Here is a 13,044-nt window from a genome sequence, read left to right on the forward strand (position 1 = left end):
TCTGCTCTGGATAGATTTAATGCAACAGTTCGACAGCATTAAATTTTTGTTCTGATTGCGATTTACATTATGGTACAGTTCTTTTGACTACACGTGAACTCGCGGCCATTTTGCACTTAGATATTGTGGGGTGTAGGTTAAGGAGATCTCCTCGCTTAATGCCGAGTTCTGAAAGCGCAGGCGAAATTTCTAAAAAGAAACCTAGCTTCGAGGAGCGCTTCTTCTCTTCACTTGTGCTGTCTTTTTCCTCAACCTGCGCGTTAAAAATTGGTTAATGTTATGCGTTCGCAGCTCTTTTGGTTGAAAACATTTTCTTCCAATGCTTTTCGCAGGCACAAGCAAAACGACGGCTTGTGTGATCGCCTTCAAGTATCCGCTTCGGAAGCCAGAACCGCAGGGCGGACCGACGGCAGGTTGCTTTATGGTGCAGCGTTTCTCCCTTTGCTCACGGCTCTGCAGATTGTTAGGCTGCCTTTACATTAAGAACTTGAACGAAAGAAATCTGCCCTTGGCAAAAGCAACTTGGAAGTCTCCGTACACCTTGTACTCGGCAGCTTGGATATTGTTTTCCTTGTCTTTCCAAGGCGTCGTGCAACACGAGAAAATCGCCCGCTTGTATTCGACGAAGACGTTCACCAAGGCCCTCGTGTTAACGGTCCGCCAATTCGCGCTGGTCAACGCCGTCGTCAACATCCTGTGCGCTACGGTCCGCTCCAAAAGCCTCCTGGAGTTCTTCAAAAAAGCAGCGCATTTCGAGCAGTCGTCCGGCTTCCCTCGTCCACGCGCTGCGGAGCGACGCCGATGCTTTTTCGCATTTCAGAGGATCGCCTTGTTGCTTGTGGCCTTAGCCGCTGTAAGTGTCCTCCTGATGGGACTCTTCGAGACGCCCCTAGTCAGCGTCAGGAAAAAGTGGAACGTCGCGGTAAAAATAACCAGTTTGGTGGCCGATTTTGTGTTCATCTTTTACGAGTCCGTCATGTACCTGGTTCTGAGCTCCACGTCCGAAGTCCTGGTGTATTACGTCCAGGCCCAGCTGGGCTCTTTCGAAGAATGCCAGCGAGGGCTGAGACGGGCGCAGTCCAAAGCCCAGGCGGCCTTGGCGCTGGAAGCGATACGCAACAACCTGTGCAAGATCAAGGAGCTGAAGACGTCCCTAAACGATATCTGGAACCCGGCCATCCTGACGTCTTCCGTCTGTCTCCTGTGGGCGCAGTGCATAAGCCTCTACTGCCTATTCGTCGACAGAGCGGCCCGCTTGGACGTGTGGCTGGGATTTGTTTACAGCTGGTACTGTTCCTTGAGGTTTCTCGAGCTCGCGGTCATCAGCCAGGACTTGCGAATGGAAGTAAGTACTATAATTCGCAGCGGCTCTAAATGATACTTGCCAGCAGGATTGCACATTGCGAGATGGTTTTTTTTCTTAATGTTGCCTCTTTCTTGGTCGTAGTAGACAACGCTGAGCTGTATCTTTGCCCGTTTAGGGCCATGAAAACTTACAGGGAAATGTAAGCATATATGCTAAGACGCCTTTTGTTTTGGCAAAGGTAAGAAAATAAGGGCTGAATGAGCCGGATGAAAGTAATCATCTGGTGCCGTCGACATAGGTTATCAAGAGTGTTGAAAAATACCCTTGCGCAGGAAAAAAATATCTGTGCGTTAACCACAGATGTGGACGAGATTTGTCCGTAATGTACGCAATGCCATCATTTTCGCTTTCCCAGAAAAAGCCAAGGACGGCAATGATGAACACACTTAAATGTTCTCAAATTGTGAGGCCACACAGTTAATATTTTGTGTTATTACTTGGTGAAGCATTCCTTGACGTGGTGTCTTTTATCCCGGGTGTTTAAGGTAGATTGTGCCATGATTTAGATAAAGACAGCATGATCTGGAACGAATCCACTAGTGGAGAGTTGTAGGAACTCATTTTTGAACCGGGTTTGCCTATTTCTAAAATGTGCCTAACTTTCTAAATGAGAATAAAAAAATGAAACACCTATACTTAAATTAAGAGAAAAACTAACTGTAAAAGTTAAGCGCATGTGGAGGAATGCCCCCTTTGTTTGATATCTTTCAAGTAGCTTTGGAATCACTCCAGCTTTATAAAAATGCCGACTATTACAGGGATGGCTCCCCGGTGAGCTCGGACACCTCGCTTTGTTAAAATTATAATGCTCTAGCAGGAGTGCGACCCCACCGTCGTCGTTTTATGGCGTACCATAGAAGGTTATTACAGTGCATTGGTGTCACTATGAGAAGTAAACCGCTTATGCGCGCTTCAAGGTAAAAAACAAAGAACCACGCAACAGTTACTTCGAAGGAAGCAGCTGAGATACCATTTCTCATTCTTCTCTGCAACTTTTGCGCTAAATATTTTTGCGCTTAAGTTTACGACTAAGATGTTGACTAATTTTTCTCTACTAATTGAGAAATCAAGCGCATTTAAAAACATTATGACCTGCTCAAGATGATTGCCTACAATTTTGCCTTAGGAAAATCTTCTTAGAGCGCGTTGTTGCTTTCTGAACACTGATAACACTTAGATGAAACGTCCTTTCTTCTGAATGGTTTGAAATTTCCTGCTTTGCAAGCCATCTTTCAGCTGCTGGATCATTAGGAAGTCGCTGGATATTTTCCGGCTGTAATTGGGCCGGCAGACTCGGGGGCTGACATGTTTTCCAACACGAGCCGTTTTAAATGCGCAAGGGCGCTACACGCCAACTCACCTCGTCATTCTGAATGTTACATAAACACTGGGCCTCACCTGATTCATCTGCCTGTCCTTTCTAAGTGACCAAATTGAGGATGATAGGACAGCCGGGAGCAACATCAGACGGAACAAAATTTGGGCATTGATTTCATGATTATACTATAATTATGCTTTAAAAGAGCAAGTTGTTCCTTTTTATAACAAGTTTTCCTCCCTGCGTATTATATCCAGAAGTCATTGTCAAATTTAGCGGAGGAAATAAATTGAAAATTCGCGTATCTGTGCAAAAATTTAGTTTCCCCTGATATTGCTCACGACTGTACGTGGATGCACAGGGGAGCTTGTCTATAAAACAAGGTGTTGCAAGTTGAGATTCAGTTTAGGGGATATTTTCCGGGCAGACTTCGCGGATTCCACGGAATTGTTAAGCATGTCTGTTTTCGCAAAATTATTATTTTTGCCTCGTAGACTACAACCATAATTATCCTGCAAACGATTTCCACCTTTTCACCTTTTTGGACTGCAATGATGTTTTTAAAAATAAAAAAGAAAATTGCTTTTTTTTCTTCTTGTATATAACAGAAAGCATGACGGTTTAATACGATTTTTTCAAAATTTAACCGAAAAATGACACCAATGTATTGTTTATGCTCTTACCTAATGCATGTATATTTTCATTTAGATTATGGTAAACGATCCAGGTCTTCACTCATTGAACGTGCTCTGGCAGAATTGTTCACGTTGGAATTGCGATATTTTTTAACAGTTCATGCGTGAAGGGTTTAAACATTTCAGCTCAGAGTAAAGAGGCGGGGCGAAACAGTTCCTAATCACAGCGCCCTTTGATTAGCGTTCATTGTCGCCAAAAGGAAGTGTTAAGACAACGCACGTTCAGCTACTTCATCAACTGGAAGTAATTTTAACCTGGTTAAAAAAAAATGCTTGATTACTTTCAAACGCTGCAGAGAGGACACAAGCATCAAAAGAAGCGCATTGAGCTGAAGAAAGGGAAATTAAGTGAAAAATAAACAAACGGCAATCCCCATTATTGCACGAACCATCCGTTTGTAACGAGCTGCGGGATTGAGCGGAATTATGGTCATTGTATCGAGTGCTGCAACACGTGCGGTCCTGTTCATAACGAACTTTCTGACAGCGTGGCTTCATGTTATACACGGGTTAGGGGCGGAGCAAACACAAGACGTATATGAAGAAAACAATCAGTGTTTCCACAGAAAAAAAAACAAACATTTGCAGCGAAGAGAGGCTAAGGGAGCGTTACTTTAGCGTGCCACTTATAGCCGCTATTACATGTGGGCAGGTGTCCTGGATTAGCGAATGCCCTTCTATGCATTCAGAAGAATTTTTGGCTTTTGTGTTGGCACACTCTATAGAAAGCCGTCCTTCCCTAGAATGCGGACAAAGCCAAAGGAATGCCTCGCTCTTGCGGAGACAGCCGCGGGTGCTGTAGACGGTGCTTCCGAGAAATTGCTAAGCAGTGGTATCTGTATTCGCTGTATGATGCGTTACTAGCATAGTGTATCATATGTTCTACGGCTTTCAGGTTTATGGGAATTTAACGTCCCAGAACAGCTCAGGCCATGAGGGACGCCTCAGTTAAGGGCTGCGGCAATTTCGGCCACCTGGGGTTCTTTTACATGCACTGACATCGCACAGTACACGGGTCTCTAGCGTTCTGCCTCCATTAAAATTCGACCGCCGCGGCCGGGATCGAACGCGTGTCTTTCGGGTCAGCAGCCGAGTGCCATGGCCATTGAGCCACCGCTGCGTCTGTATCCAATGTTCAATGTATAAAACGCATGTAACATCGATAGGCTCTACAGAAACCGCGGCGTGGGGCATGTTGTGTAGTTTTTTGCATCGTAGTTCGTTATAAACGCTGCCTTGAATCCATGTTAAATCCTGCAAAGCATATGAAATTTCGCGTCACCTGGTTCCGGTAACATGTCGAGTTTTTTTCCCTACAACTACGGCATTATGGTACAACAGAATCTATATTTCAGGCCCAGAAAATTAAAGAGGCAACAAAGGATGTTACCATGGCTGAAGCTACAGACGGCTACTTGCGGCAAGTAAGTCTACAATTTTATATGCTCGTGCTCATTATTCGACTTTTACACCACCGTTCGTTTGTAATAAGCAGCCTCAGAAGGCATTGCTTCTCATGAAAAAAACCTAGTTGGTGAAAAATAAGTGAGAAATCCATTTGGTGGATGAAAACAAATGATAAAATCAGCTGAAATATAAAAATTGCATGAAGCAGGTGAATGCATCACTACACTTATAAAGTGCTATTCGATGCCGCCAAACTCAGAAATGGCTGGACGGAGAGAGAAGACAACGTTTCCGCTCACCAATCTAGGATTACGCCGTGTATACGGCATGAGCCGTCAAGATGAGCTTTAACGCCAACGATGCCGAAAGAAGCTAGGGGTTAAGGTGTCAAAGCGGGATAGAAGGCAATTAGAAAAGAACTACAGAAAGGTGGGCAAGTTGGTTATTACTATCCATGGTAAAACCGCGCGGAAAAAACACGAGGACGGAACAAACACGACAACACGAGCGCTGACTTTCAACTGACGATTTATTGAAAGTCAGTTGAAAGAAGTTGAAAGATGTTGAAAGAAGTTGAAAGTCAGCGCTCGTGTTGTCGTGTTTGTTCCGTCCTCGTGTTTTTTCCGCGCTGGTTTACCATGGATAGAAAAGAACTTTGTTGAGCCAGCGCAAAAAGAAAACGGACGAGTAGTAGAAGGGCGACGTGGACGGAAGCGCTTCCGTCCACGTCGCCCTTCTACTACTCGTCCGTTTTCTTTTTGCGCTGGTTCATAAAGATCATGAAACACCAACTAGCCCAACAGCATGTGCTACTCAAGTTCGATGAGGCTAGGGCTGCGTTGCAGTTTGATAAGTACAGTGCCAGCGATGTGTCCTTCTACAGCTTCTGTTGGGCAGTGGCAGAGGCTCCATGTGCCACTTAAAGACGAAAGCGTTTTTACCGGAAGTAAAAGAACCTACATTTGCAAACTGATCGGGGCAGGTTCGCACATCACTGCAAACATTGGCTAAGTGTGGTATGAGCGGCGTTGTTACCGCATGCACTTTCCTATCATCACGCGAAGAGCCACAAATGTATAAGTATGAAACACTAAATGCTGACAATACAAAATACGCGGCGCAACAGCTAGTGCTTCATCGTGTTGCATGCTTTTTAAGTGTTGCGTAGCGCAAAAATGTTTTGTCTGAATAGGTCATCAATAGGCAGTTAGCCTTAGGCACGGGTTGTCACTTAGCTCCAGCAGGCCGTTTTAGTAGGCAGATATCTCTAGCGTTTCTAGTGGTGCTGGGTGCTCCGACGATCAGCGTGGCCGTTTAGGATGCAGACACCTACGCCATCCGGGGGTAACGGGTCATTGTTGCCTGTGGCGAAGTTATGAAGAGCAGCATTTTTGCCTGGATTGACTGCGTGTCTTTACATAAGTGCTGGGAGGCGCAGAAGCTCATTTTAGGTTAAAATGTACGATAACAGTGTCCGTACCATAGGTATGCGCAATCTGAGTGCAAAAACTGCCTTTCGAGAGGAGAAAACGGATGCCTTCATTCTGATTTGTGATGGTGATATGAAGGCACCTACAAAGGCGGCCACAGTTTCTAGGCACGACTGCGTATAGTTACTGGCACCTTGGCAAGCAGGGCTACCACCAAGGCCACACATCTGATTTGAGCTTGTGGACATTGGCCTCAGCATGAAGCAACGCTGAATTTTCTGGATAAAAAAGGCCATTGTATTTGTCTTTCTGCCGGAGAGCTCTTTAGGGTAAAAAAAAAAAGACAACAAGAAGTTCTACAGAGTAAGTGCGTAGTCTCTTTGCTTTGCACGTTTCGAGACGCGAGTCACGGAGAGCATCTATGTAGTCGTACACTCTCCAGCTTTACTGATATTACAAAGAGCTCTCTCACAATTACGTAGCTGCACTTCTGTGCCCTGATGGTGGTGCATGCCAACACGCTGGGCTGGCTTCAGACTTCTCATTTTCTCAGCGTGCAAAGCGGCGTATGGTGAGCAGCCGTCCTTCAGCCTCCCCTTTTCGTGGACTTCTTATGTCTCTTTCCTGTCATGTTATCTCTGCCTGCTGAACACATGGGCCAAAGCCTGTGCGTCTTCTATTGCGCTTTTATCGGCGCTAGGAGTCTGCGCCTGCTTTGTGTTCTTGTATGTCGTACGTACCTGTTGCGATAGTAGGCTTTCATACTGCCTAGCTCAACTTAATGCATTAATTCATAAAAGCGGTTTCTTCTTGTTTGTGTATTCTCTCTACAAACCTTTCACCGTGGCTCTGCTCTTACGACAGCTTCGAGGCTAGGGCTACAAGCGCCAGACACTATAGGCCGAGTGATATGTGATTTTCTGCTGACGAAGTGTTCATCATACATTTTTTCGAATTAAAACGAATAAGAATAAAAATTAAGAACACGCGACATACATCTGTTCTTTCGAGGGCATAAAAGTCCTTATTTCCTACGGTTTAATTCCAAAGAGGTGGGCCCCCTGAGGGAATGTGGGATTTCCGGCTGCTGCCGTGAAAAAAAGTGAAATGGGGTCAAATTATATTTGTTTTTGTTTGATCAAAAAGAGAAAAACTCCGAGGGAAAAAATCTTTGATGAGCAGCTTGAGGCGACGGCTGCTTCTCTCTCTGATAGAAAAAGGGCCCAGTTCACCATAATAAGATACACGAAAGGAAACAAACACAAAGAAAAAGAAAACGCACAGCAGAATACCGCACGGATTTACAAAATGGCGAGACAATGTTATGTGACAGCACAAAGAAAAAGTATGGTGGAGAAATATTGCGAAAAAGGCATTAGAAGTAGCGACTGTCCTGCGCCCAATCCGGTGTACTTATTTTACTGGCGCATTCGGTCTGGTGAACTCTGTGGCTTCACCAATTCTAGCAGGATAAAAGGACGGATGGGGCAGCAGGAAATGTTTTTTTTAGTTTGATAGTAACGCTTTGTTTTCCTTTTCCGCCTTTTGTAACCGGGCTAATCAGCACTGCTAAAATTTCAGGTCCAATACCTGCACGACAGCATCGATCCAGGAGGCATGTGCCTTAATGGAGCCGGCTTTTTCCGCCTTGATAGGCCCCTTCTTGTGTCGGTAAGTGTTTTCATAATGCAACAGTCAACTCAACGTGAAGCTTGTGCTTAAGGAACACCCCCTCTTCCTTCCCCTCCCCCCATTTAAAATAGCAAAATTCCACACTAGGACCTTCAGAAATTGTGTCAGCTGATATCGACGCATAAGAAAATAATTGTTTGCTAGTTTAAGTGAAACAGCAATTTGCGTGGACCTGTGAAGTGTAAAATTTGTACACAGTTTTATTTCGTGAACACTCAAGGTTCGCTTTCTAGAATGCGTTCATTGCTATCTTAGGTCAACAGCTGGCAGGTGATGGTGCTGCTACAGGCAAAAGCAAGTAGCTTGTTATATAAACAACCAGTGCAGATCAAATCTGACACTGGTTTAATATTGTAACGGTAGGTATGACCATAGTCTCGGAGAACGCAGTGCGAGACATTACGGTGCGAGGCATTCGCGCTCGGGTGTTCAGCAATAAGATTTTATCTGTCCTCGGAAGGGTTGCCAACCAATTGGCTAGATATCCTACCTTTCTTTAATTATGCGCTGCGTGATTATATTGGCAAGTATATCACTAAATAGTAAAAACGATGGGTGCACATTGCCCGGTAGGCGTGTCTGCGGGTGGATCACACTGTACGATGTTGTAGAAAACACGTCACGGCCAACACCTGACGTACAGTATTTAGGCGAGGCTTTGTGAGAGGGGCTGAAGTATACAAGATTCTTCGACAACTGACGTGAAACCTGTTTTCTCTCCGCCATTATGCACTGTTCGAAAATTGAAAAGCGCATTTGACGATTGTCGAATACATCAACGTGCTTAGGGTAAGCCCTAAGGTGTAGTAGATTTGATGGTTTATGGGAACTTAACGTCCCGAAGCAACTGAGTGTATGAGGGACTCCGTAGTGAAGGGCTCCGGAAATTTCGACCAACTGAGGTTCTTTAGCGTGCATTGACACCGCAGAGTACACGGACCACTAGCATTTCGCCTCCATCGAAATGCGATCGCCACGGCCGGGATCGAACCTGCGTCTTTCGGGTCAGCAGCCGAGCGACATAACCATGAACTGATCCACCACAGCGGCTTGTAGTAGATTTGAAATAAGGCACCAATTACTCGTCATCATCAATGCGAGCATAGTCATACATTACCGGACCAATGCGAATTTTCTTCAGCTACGAAGTTTCCTTGAAAACTTTTTCTTTTCCTGCCGTACGGCTGCTCTGATTAGACGATGGTAAATAATCACCCTTTTATTGCCCTCTATAAATAACTACACCGAGTAATACAACACCTGCAACGCCATTCTGTTGGCTTTCGCGAGGTGGATAAAATAAGGCCAAACAATATAAGTTTTAAAAAGTTTTGATTTTCTGAATGAACTCAGCACCGAATAAAAACTATAAGTGCCAGTAAAAGTTAAACGTAGAAAATTCTAATTTTCAGAGAAAGTGGTGCGATTTTTGTTTGTCCCTGCACTTACCGCGTTGGCTCGCAAAAATAATGAAACTGAGGCGGAAACAGCACGATGGCTTATAATGTTTAATGCAGCTAGAGGTATATTTCACTGCAACTCTTGGACGAAGGAACAAAAGAAAGATAAAGGAAAAAAGAACCAAAACGCAACATGAATGGCGGTTCTTCCTTAATCGGGTGCCGACTATTAGACATTTTGAAGATTTCCTTATAGAATTAGAAGCAGGTTTAATATGTAAAGTTAAGTACTGGTCCACTTCATGGCTTCGAATACATGGTGCATGGTTGAATGCTACTGGGTTCGAAAACACTTATTTGTGGCAATTCAAAAGCGCGATGTCAGCGCGAAAACAGTGAATAGACTCCCAATATAGTTGTGGGACATCCCAGTTATAGAGACTGATACTTTGAGGATACCAAGTACAGATGATTAATTCGTTTCCATTCTGCAAGGAAGAAAATATGGGAATCATTCCTGCATCACAAGTTCTATGCGATAGATTGAGCGCGCATGAACATCGAAGCAAGAAGAGCGAGGGAAGAAATCAATATAAAACAGCACGGTTTATTAGTATGCAATGAACATCTACTCGTAACTATGAGTGAGGACATATGCTGAATAAGACGTTTTTACGGGCTAGTTGGTTCATATCGTTACGGGACGGCAAGCCGATGAAGACAGAACGACATGACAGACAGCTATGGCCCGATTTAATGGCGGAGGGCCTAACGACAGCGTTTTGTGCCGCGCCACGGCCCACTTTTTCGTCTTCCAGTCCGTGACATTACCCGGGGCCACCGAGCGATAGTCCCGGTCTTGCGAACTAGAACGACAGTGACGATGAAACGTAAAATGTGTCGATGGTGTGACAGGAGGGATGAACACAGAAGAGAAGAAGATGTACAGGCGCGGACAAAAGTAAACGGAGCACGCAACTGTCTTCGAATATTTTTCACGCGTCACCTAATCGAAATTTCCAGCAGTGGTGCGCGCATGCTGGTAGCGGAGGTTGGTGGGCTTTCTTGTAGACAAACAACGCTTCTTCATTACCAATGGAGAAAGCGTTATTGCACTTCGAACGCAATAACGTGCTCCGTTTACTTATGGCCGCGCCTGTACGGCTTGCCGTCACGATGAAACAGATTAGGGAATGATCGGATGAGCACTGGTCCATACAGCTTCCGTATGGCAAACAGGTCACCTTGAGCCGACAGCCGAAGAGCATGGACACACCAAACGGCATGAACAGAGGGACTGCGCCCTCACGTGTCTTGGATCGGTCGGGTCGCTTAGGGTCCGGTCAGCAGGATCAGTTCGTCGTGTCTTTTGGTCGTGGCGGGGAGGGGGCTGGAGCGAACGGCGTGGTCAGTTCTGGTCATGTGGGCTGGGGCACAGTCGGGCGGTGGGGACCACGAACACAAGGCCGACGACCACGGCAGACGCAGCACGCCGGAGCTCCAGGAGTATGGCGATGGCGATGATTTCCCCGCACCTCACACCAAATGTTACTTGACTGCAAGCCGATGTAAAGAGAACGCCATGACAGACGGCTATGGCCCGATTTAATGGCGGTGGGCCAAATGCGACCCTTTGTTGTTGTTGCCTCTGAAGCGATGGCACATACCCAAGGTGGGTGATTGGCCAGGTTTTGGTGCAGATCCAAACAGGATAAAAATTCATCCAGAGTTATCTCAAGCGGCTCATTAACAAAAATTGAGGAATCTGGGAAAGCGAATAGCGAATTTTGAAAGATTTTTCAGGAGATTGATTGCTCCGTGCAGCGCAGCTGCCCAATTTGGGGTCTTCTAGTCCGTGAAAATGTCTTTGAAAGAGTGACACAACATTTCGCTTTAGTCATTAGAGCTGGAAGTTGCGCCCCTGTCCTGTCGTTTATGTGCCCTCTCTGTCTACATGAATTAGGCTCATTCTTAAAAAAAAGAAAAACAGGTGGGGGGCACGCCCGTCTTTTTTTTTGAACGAGCTTTATGATACATCATAGCTTTGACGGCGCTTGGAAGTTAATGCTGAAGTAAAAGGAAACTTTTTCCTAAATGCTAATCACGGTTTTGACTAAATGTTGGTCGGATTCGCGAAGCGGGGTTTCTTAACTACATCAATGTGGGGACCAGGAACATTTTTTGAAAACCGTTTGCGTTTCGTCTCGCGAGACCAGTGTCTAATCTGTTTGTGTGCAATAGCCGTTCCTTTCAAGCCACCTTATCCTCATTACTTTGTTTTCCTGCTTTGCGCCTTCGTTTCGCAGCAAAAGTAGGGGAAATGGTAATTATTTCCCGACTTGAATTTCATTCCACCTTGAGGGATTTCCCTTGGACGCTAGTGACTTGATGCTCACGAGTGCATTTATGCCGGCTAGTCGTTGCATTACGGGAATTGTATTTAGCGCAGAAAGATAGCAACGGAAGGAACCAACTTGACAGGACAGTGCTCTCTGCCGTGTGAAGTTCGTTCCTTCCTGTGTTGGCTTTCTGCGCTAAAAAAACAACTCACGAGTACCTTTGTCTAATGAAACTTAAACGTTGTTTTCTGTCTAGATCGCAGGCACAGTGATAACTTACACTGTAATCGTTGTTCAGACCAGAGAACAACTCGTCCAAGAGGCGTCTGGCAACGTCACAACCTGCGCATAGAATGTCAAGCACAGTTGATGGTGAGTATCAGCAGTAAGCCACAGGTTCTGTTGCCTGTGCGGTATTTGGCACTTATGGTGCCGCATCTCACTGCTGAATATAATCAATACATATTGCCTAATTGACCACTATAACGTAAATCGTTATGCATGCTAAGCTCATCTTATCTGCCAGGTCGTGTCCTAAATAAGAAAAAAATCTGTCGCCATATTCGCGCATACTTGACTCACGCATGAAATAGCAAGTTGCTATGTCGAATAAGCCCTTTCAACAACATGACATTGAACAGCCGGTATTACTTTACCTTATCTCTTACAGACGAGGTGACAGCGAGAGTCTTTCAATCTATCGAAGAGGCAGAAAACATAGGAATTCGAAGTGAGATGTGGAAACTCAGGATACAATAAAGCTCTTGAAATGAACGTGTTCCGTGCTGAACACCACACATAAACAACGGCAACCTGCAAGCAAATCCAGTCTAAAATGGACGGTATTTTCCAGCGATGTGCATTACAGCACATTGTTCTGAGTTTATATGTCTTGTTTTCTGAGACCAAATAAAGTTACAGCACAACTGCTGGGACTGCTCTGAAAAGCAGAGTTTTGGCACTATTTGTCGCCAAAATAAATGGGCCGAAGCATGCCCTCCACTTTCCACTGAGCGCAATAAATTAGTTCGACTGGTTCTCTCCCAAACCGAACGCAGCTCAAAAATCGCGAACACACTATACATTTATCACGCTAACTCTTGATATGAAAAGCAGTGTTGAAAGCGCAAACATTGACAAATGAAGGCCATCCCACTTCGTTGTTCTCCTAAGGGACTCAGGGTTGCATTCCCGCCTATAATCTAAGTTTTCTGTGCGCGCCCTCTGTCCCTGTGACATAGTGGTCGATGGACACTTGACAGACTCATTTCCTTGCCGCTCTTTTTCCTTTTTTCCCCTTTGTTCCCCTCCCCAAGTGTAGGGTAGCCAACTGGGCATCGCCTGGTTAACCTCCCTGCCTTTCCGTCCTTTTCTCTCTCTCTCTCTCTCTCTCTCTC

At 45.3% G+C, this 13,044-nt stretch overlaps 1 protein-coding gene across 1 annotated transcript; it reads left to right on the forward strand.

Annotated features, from left to right (window-relative positions):
* The first annotated feature begins 415 nt into the window (after positions 1–415).
* LOC149334134 (uncharacterized) lies at positions 416–11,999 on the forward strand. The gene is made up of 4 exons (XM_089557870.1): positions 416–1,345; positions 4,735–4,803; positions 7,798–7,887; positions 11,904–11,999. Exons 1-4 carry the CDS (start codon positions 422–424, stop codon positions 11,997–11,999), a joined length of 1,179 nt encoding a protein of 392 aa, XP_089413996.1. The 5' UTR covers positions 416–421.
* Positions 12,000–13,044: the final 1,045 nt, after the last annotated feature.

This window comes from Amblyomma mixtum, chromosome 8, assembly GCF_055824585.1.
Source record: "Amblyomma mixtum isolate Tamu chromosome 8, ASM5582458v1, whole genome shotgun sequence".
Classification (NCBI taxonomy): domain Eukaryota; kingdom Metazoa; phylum Arthropoda; class Arachnida; order Ixodida; family Ixodidae; genus Amblyomma; species Amblyomma mixtum.

What these genes read in the sequence shown, in the direction of transcription:
- LOC149334134 (XM_089557870.1), top strand. Translation starts at nt 422, where the DNA reads ATGGTGCAGCGTTTCTCCCTTTGCTCACGGCTCTGCAGATTGTTAGGC. An exon ending in GCCAGGACTTGCGAATGGAA is followed by an intron (nt 1,346 to 4,734) that starts GTAAGTACTATA and finishes TCTATATTTCAG; the next exon opens with GCCCAGAAAATTAAAGAGGC. An exon ending in CAGACGGCTACTTGCGGCAA is followed by an intron (nt 4,804 to 7,797) that starts GTAAGTCTACAA and finishes CTAAAATTTCAG; the next exon opens with GTCCAATACCTGCACGACAG.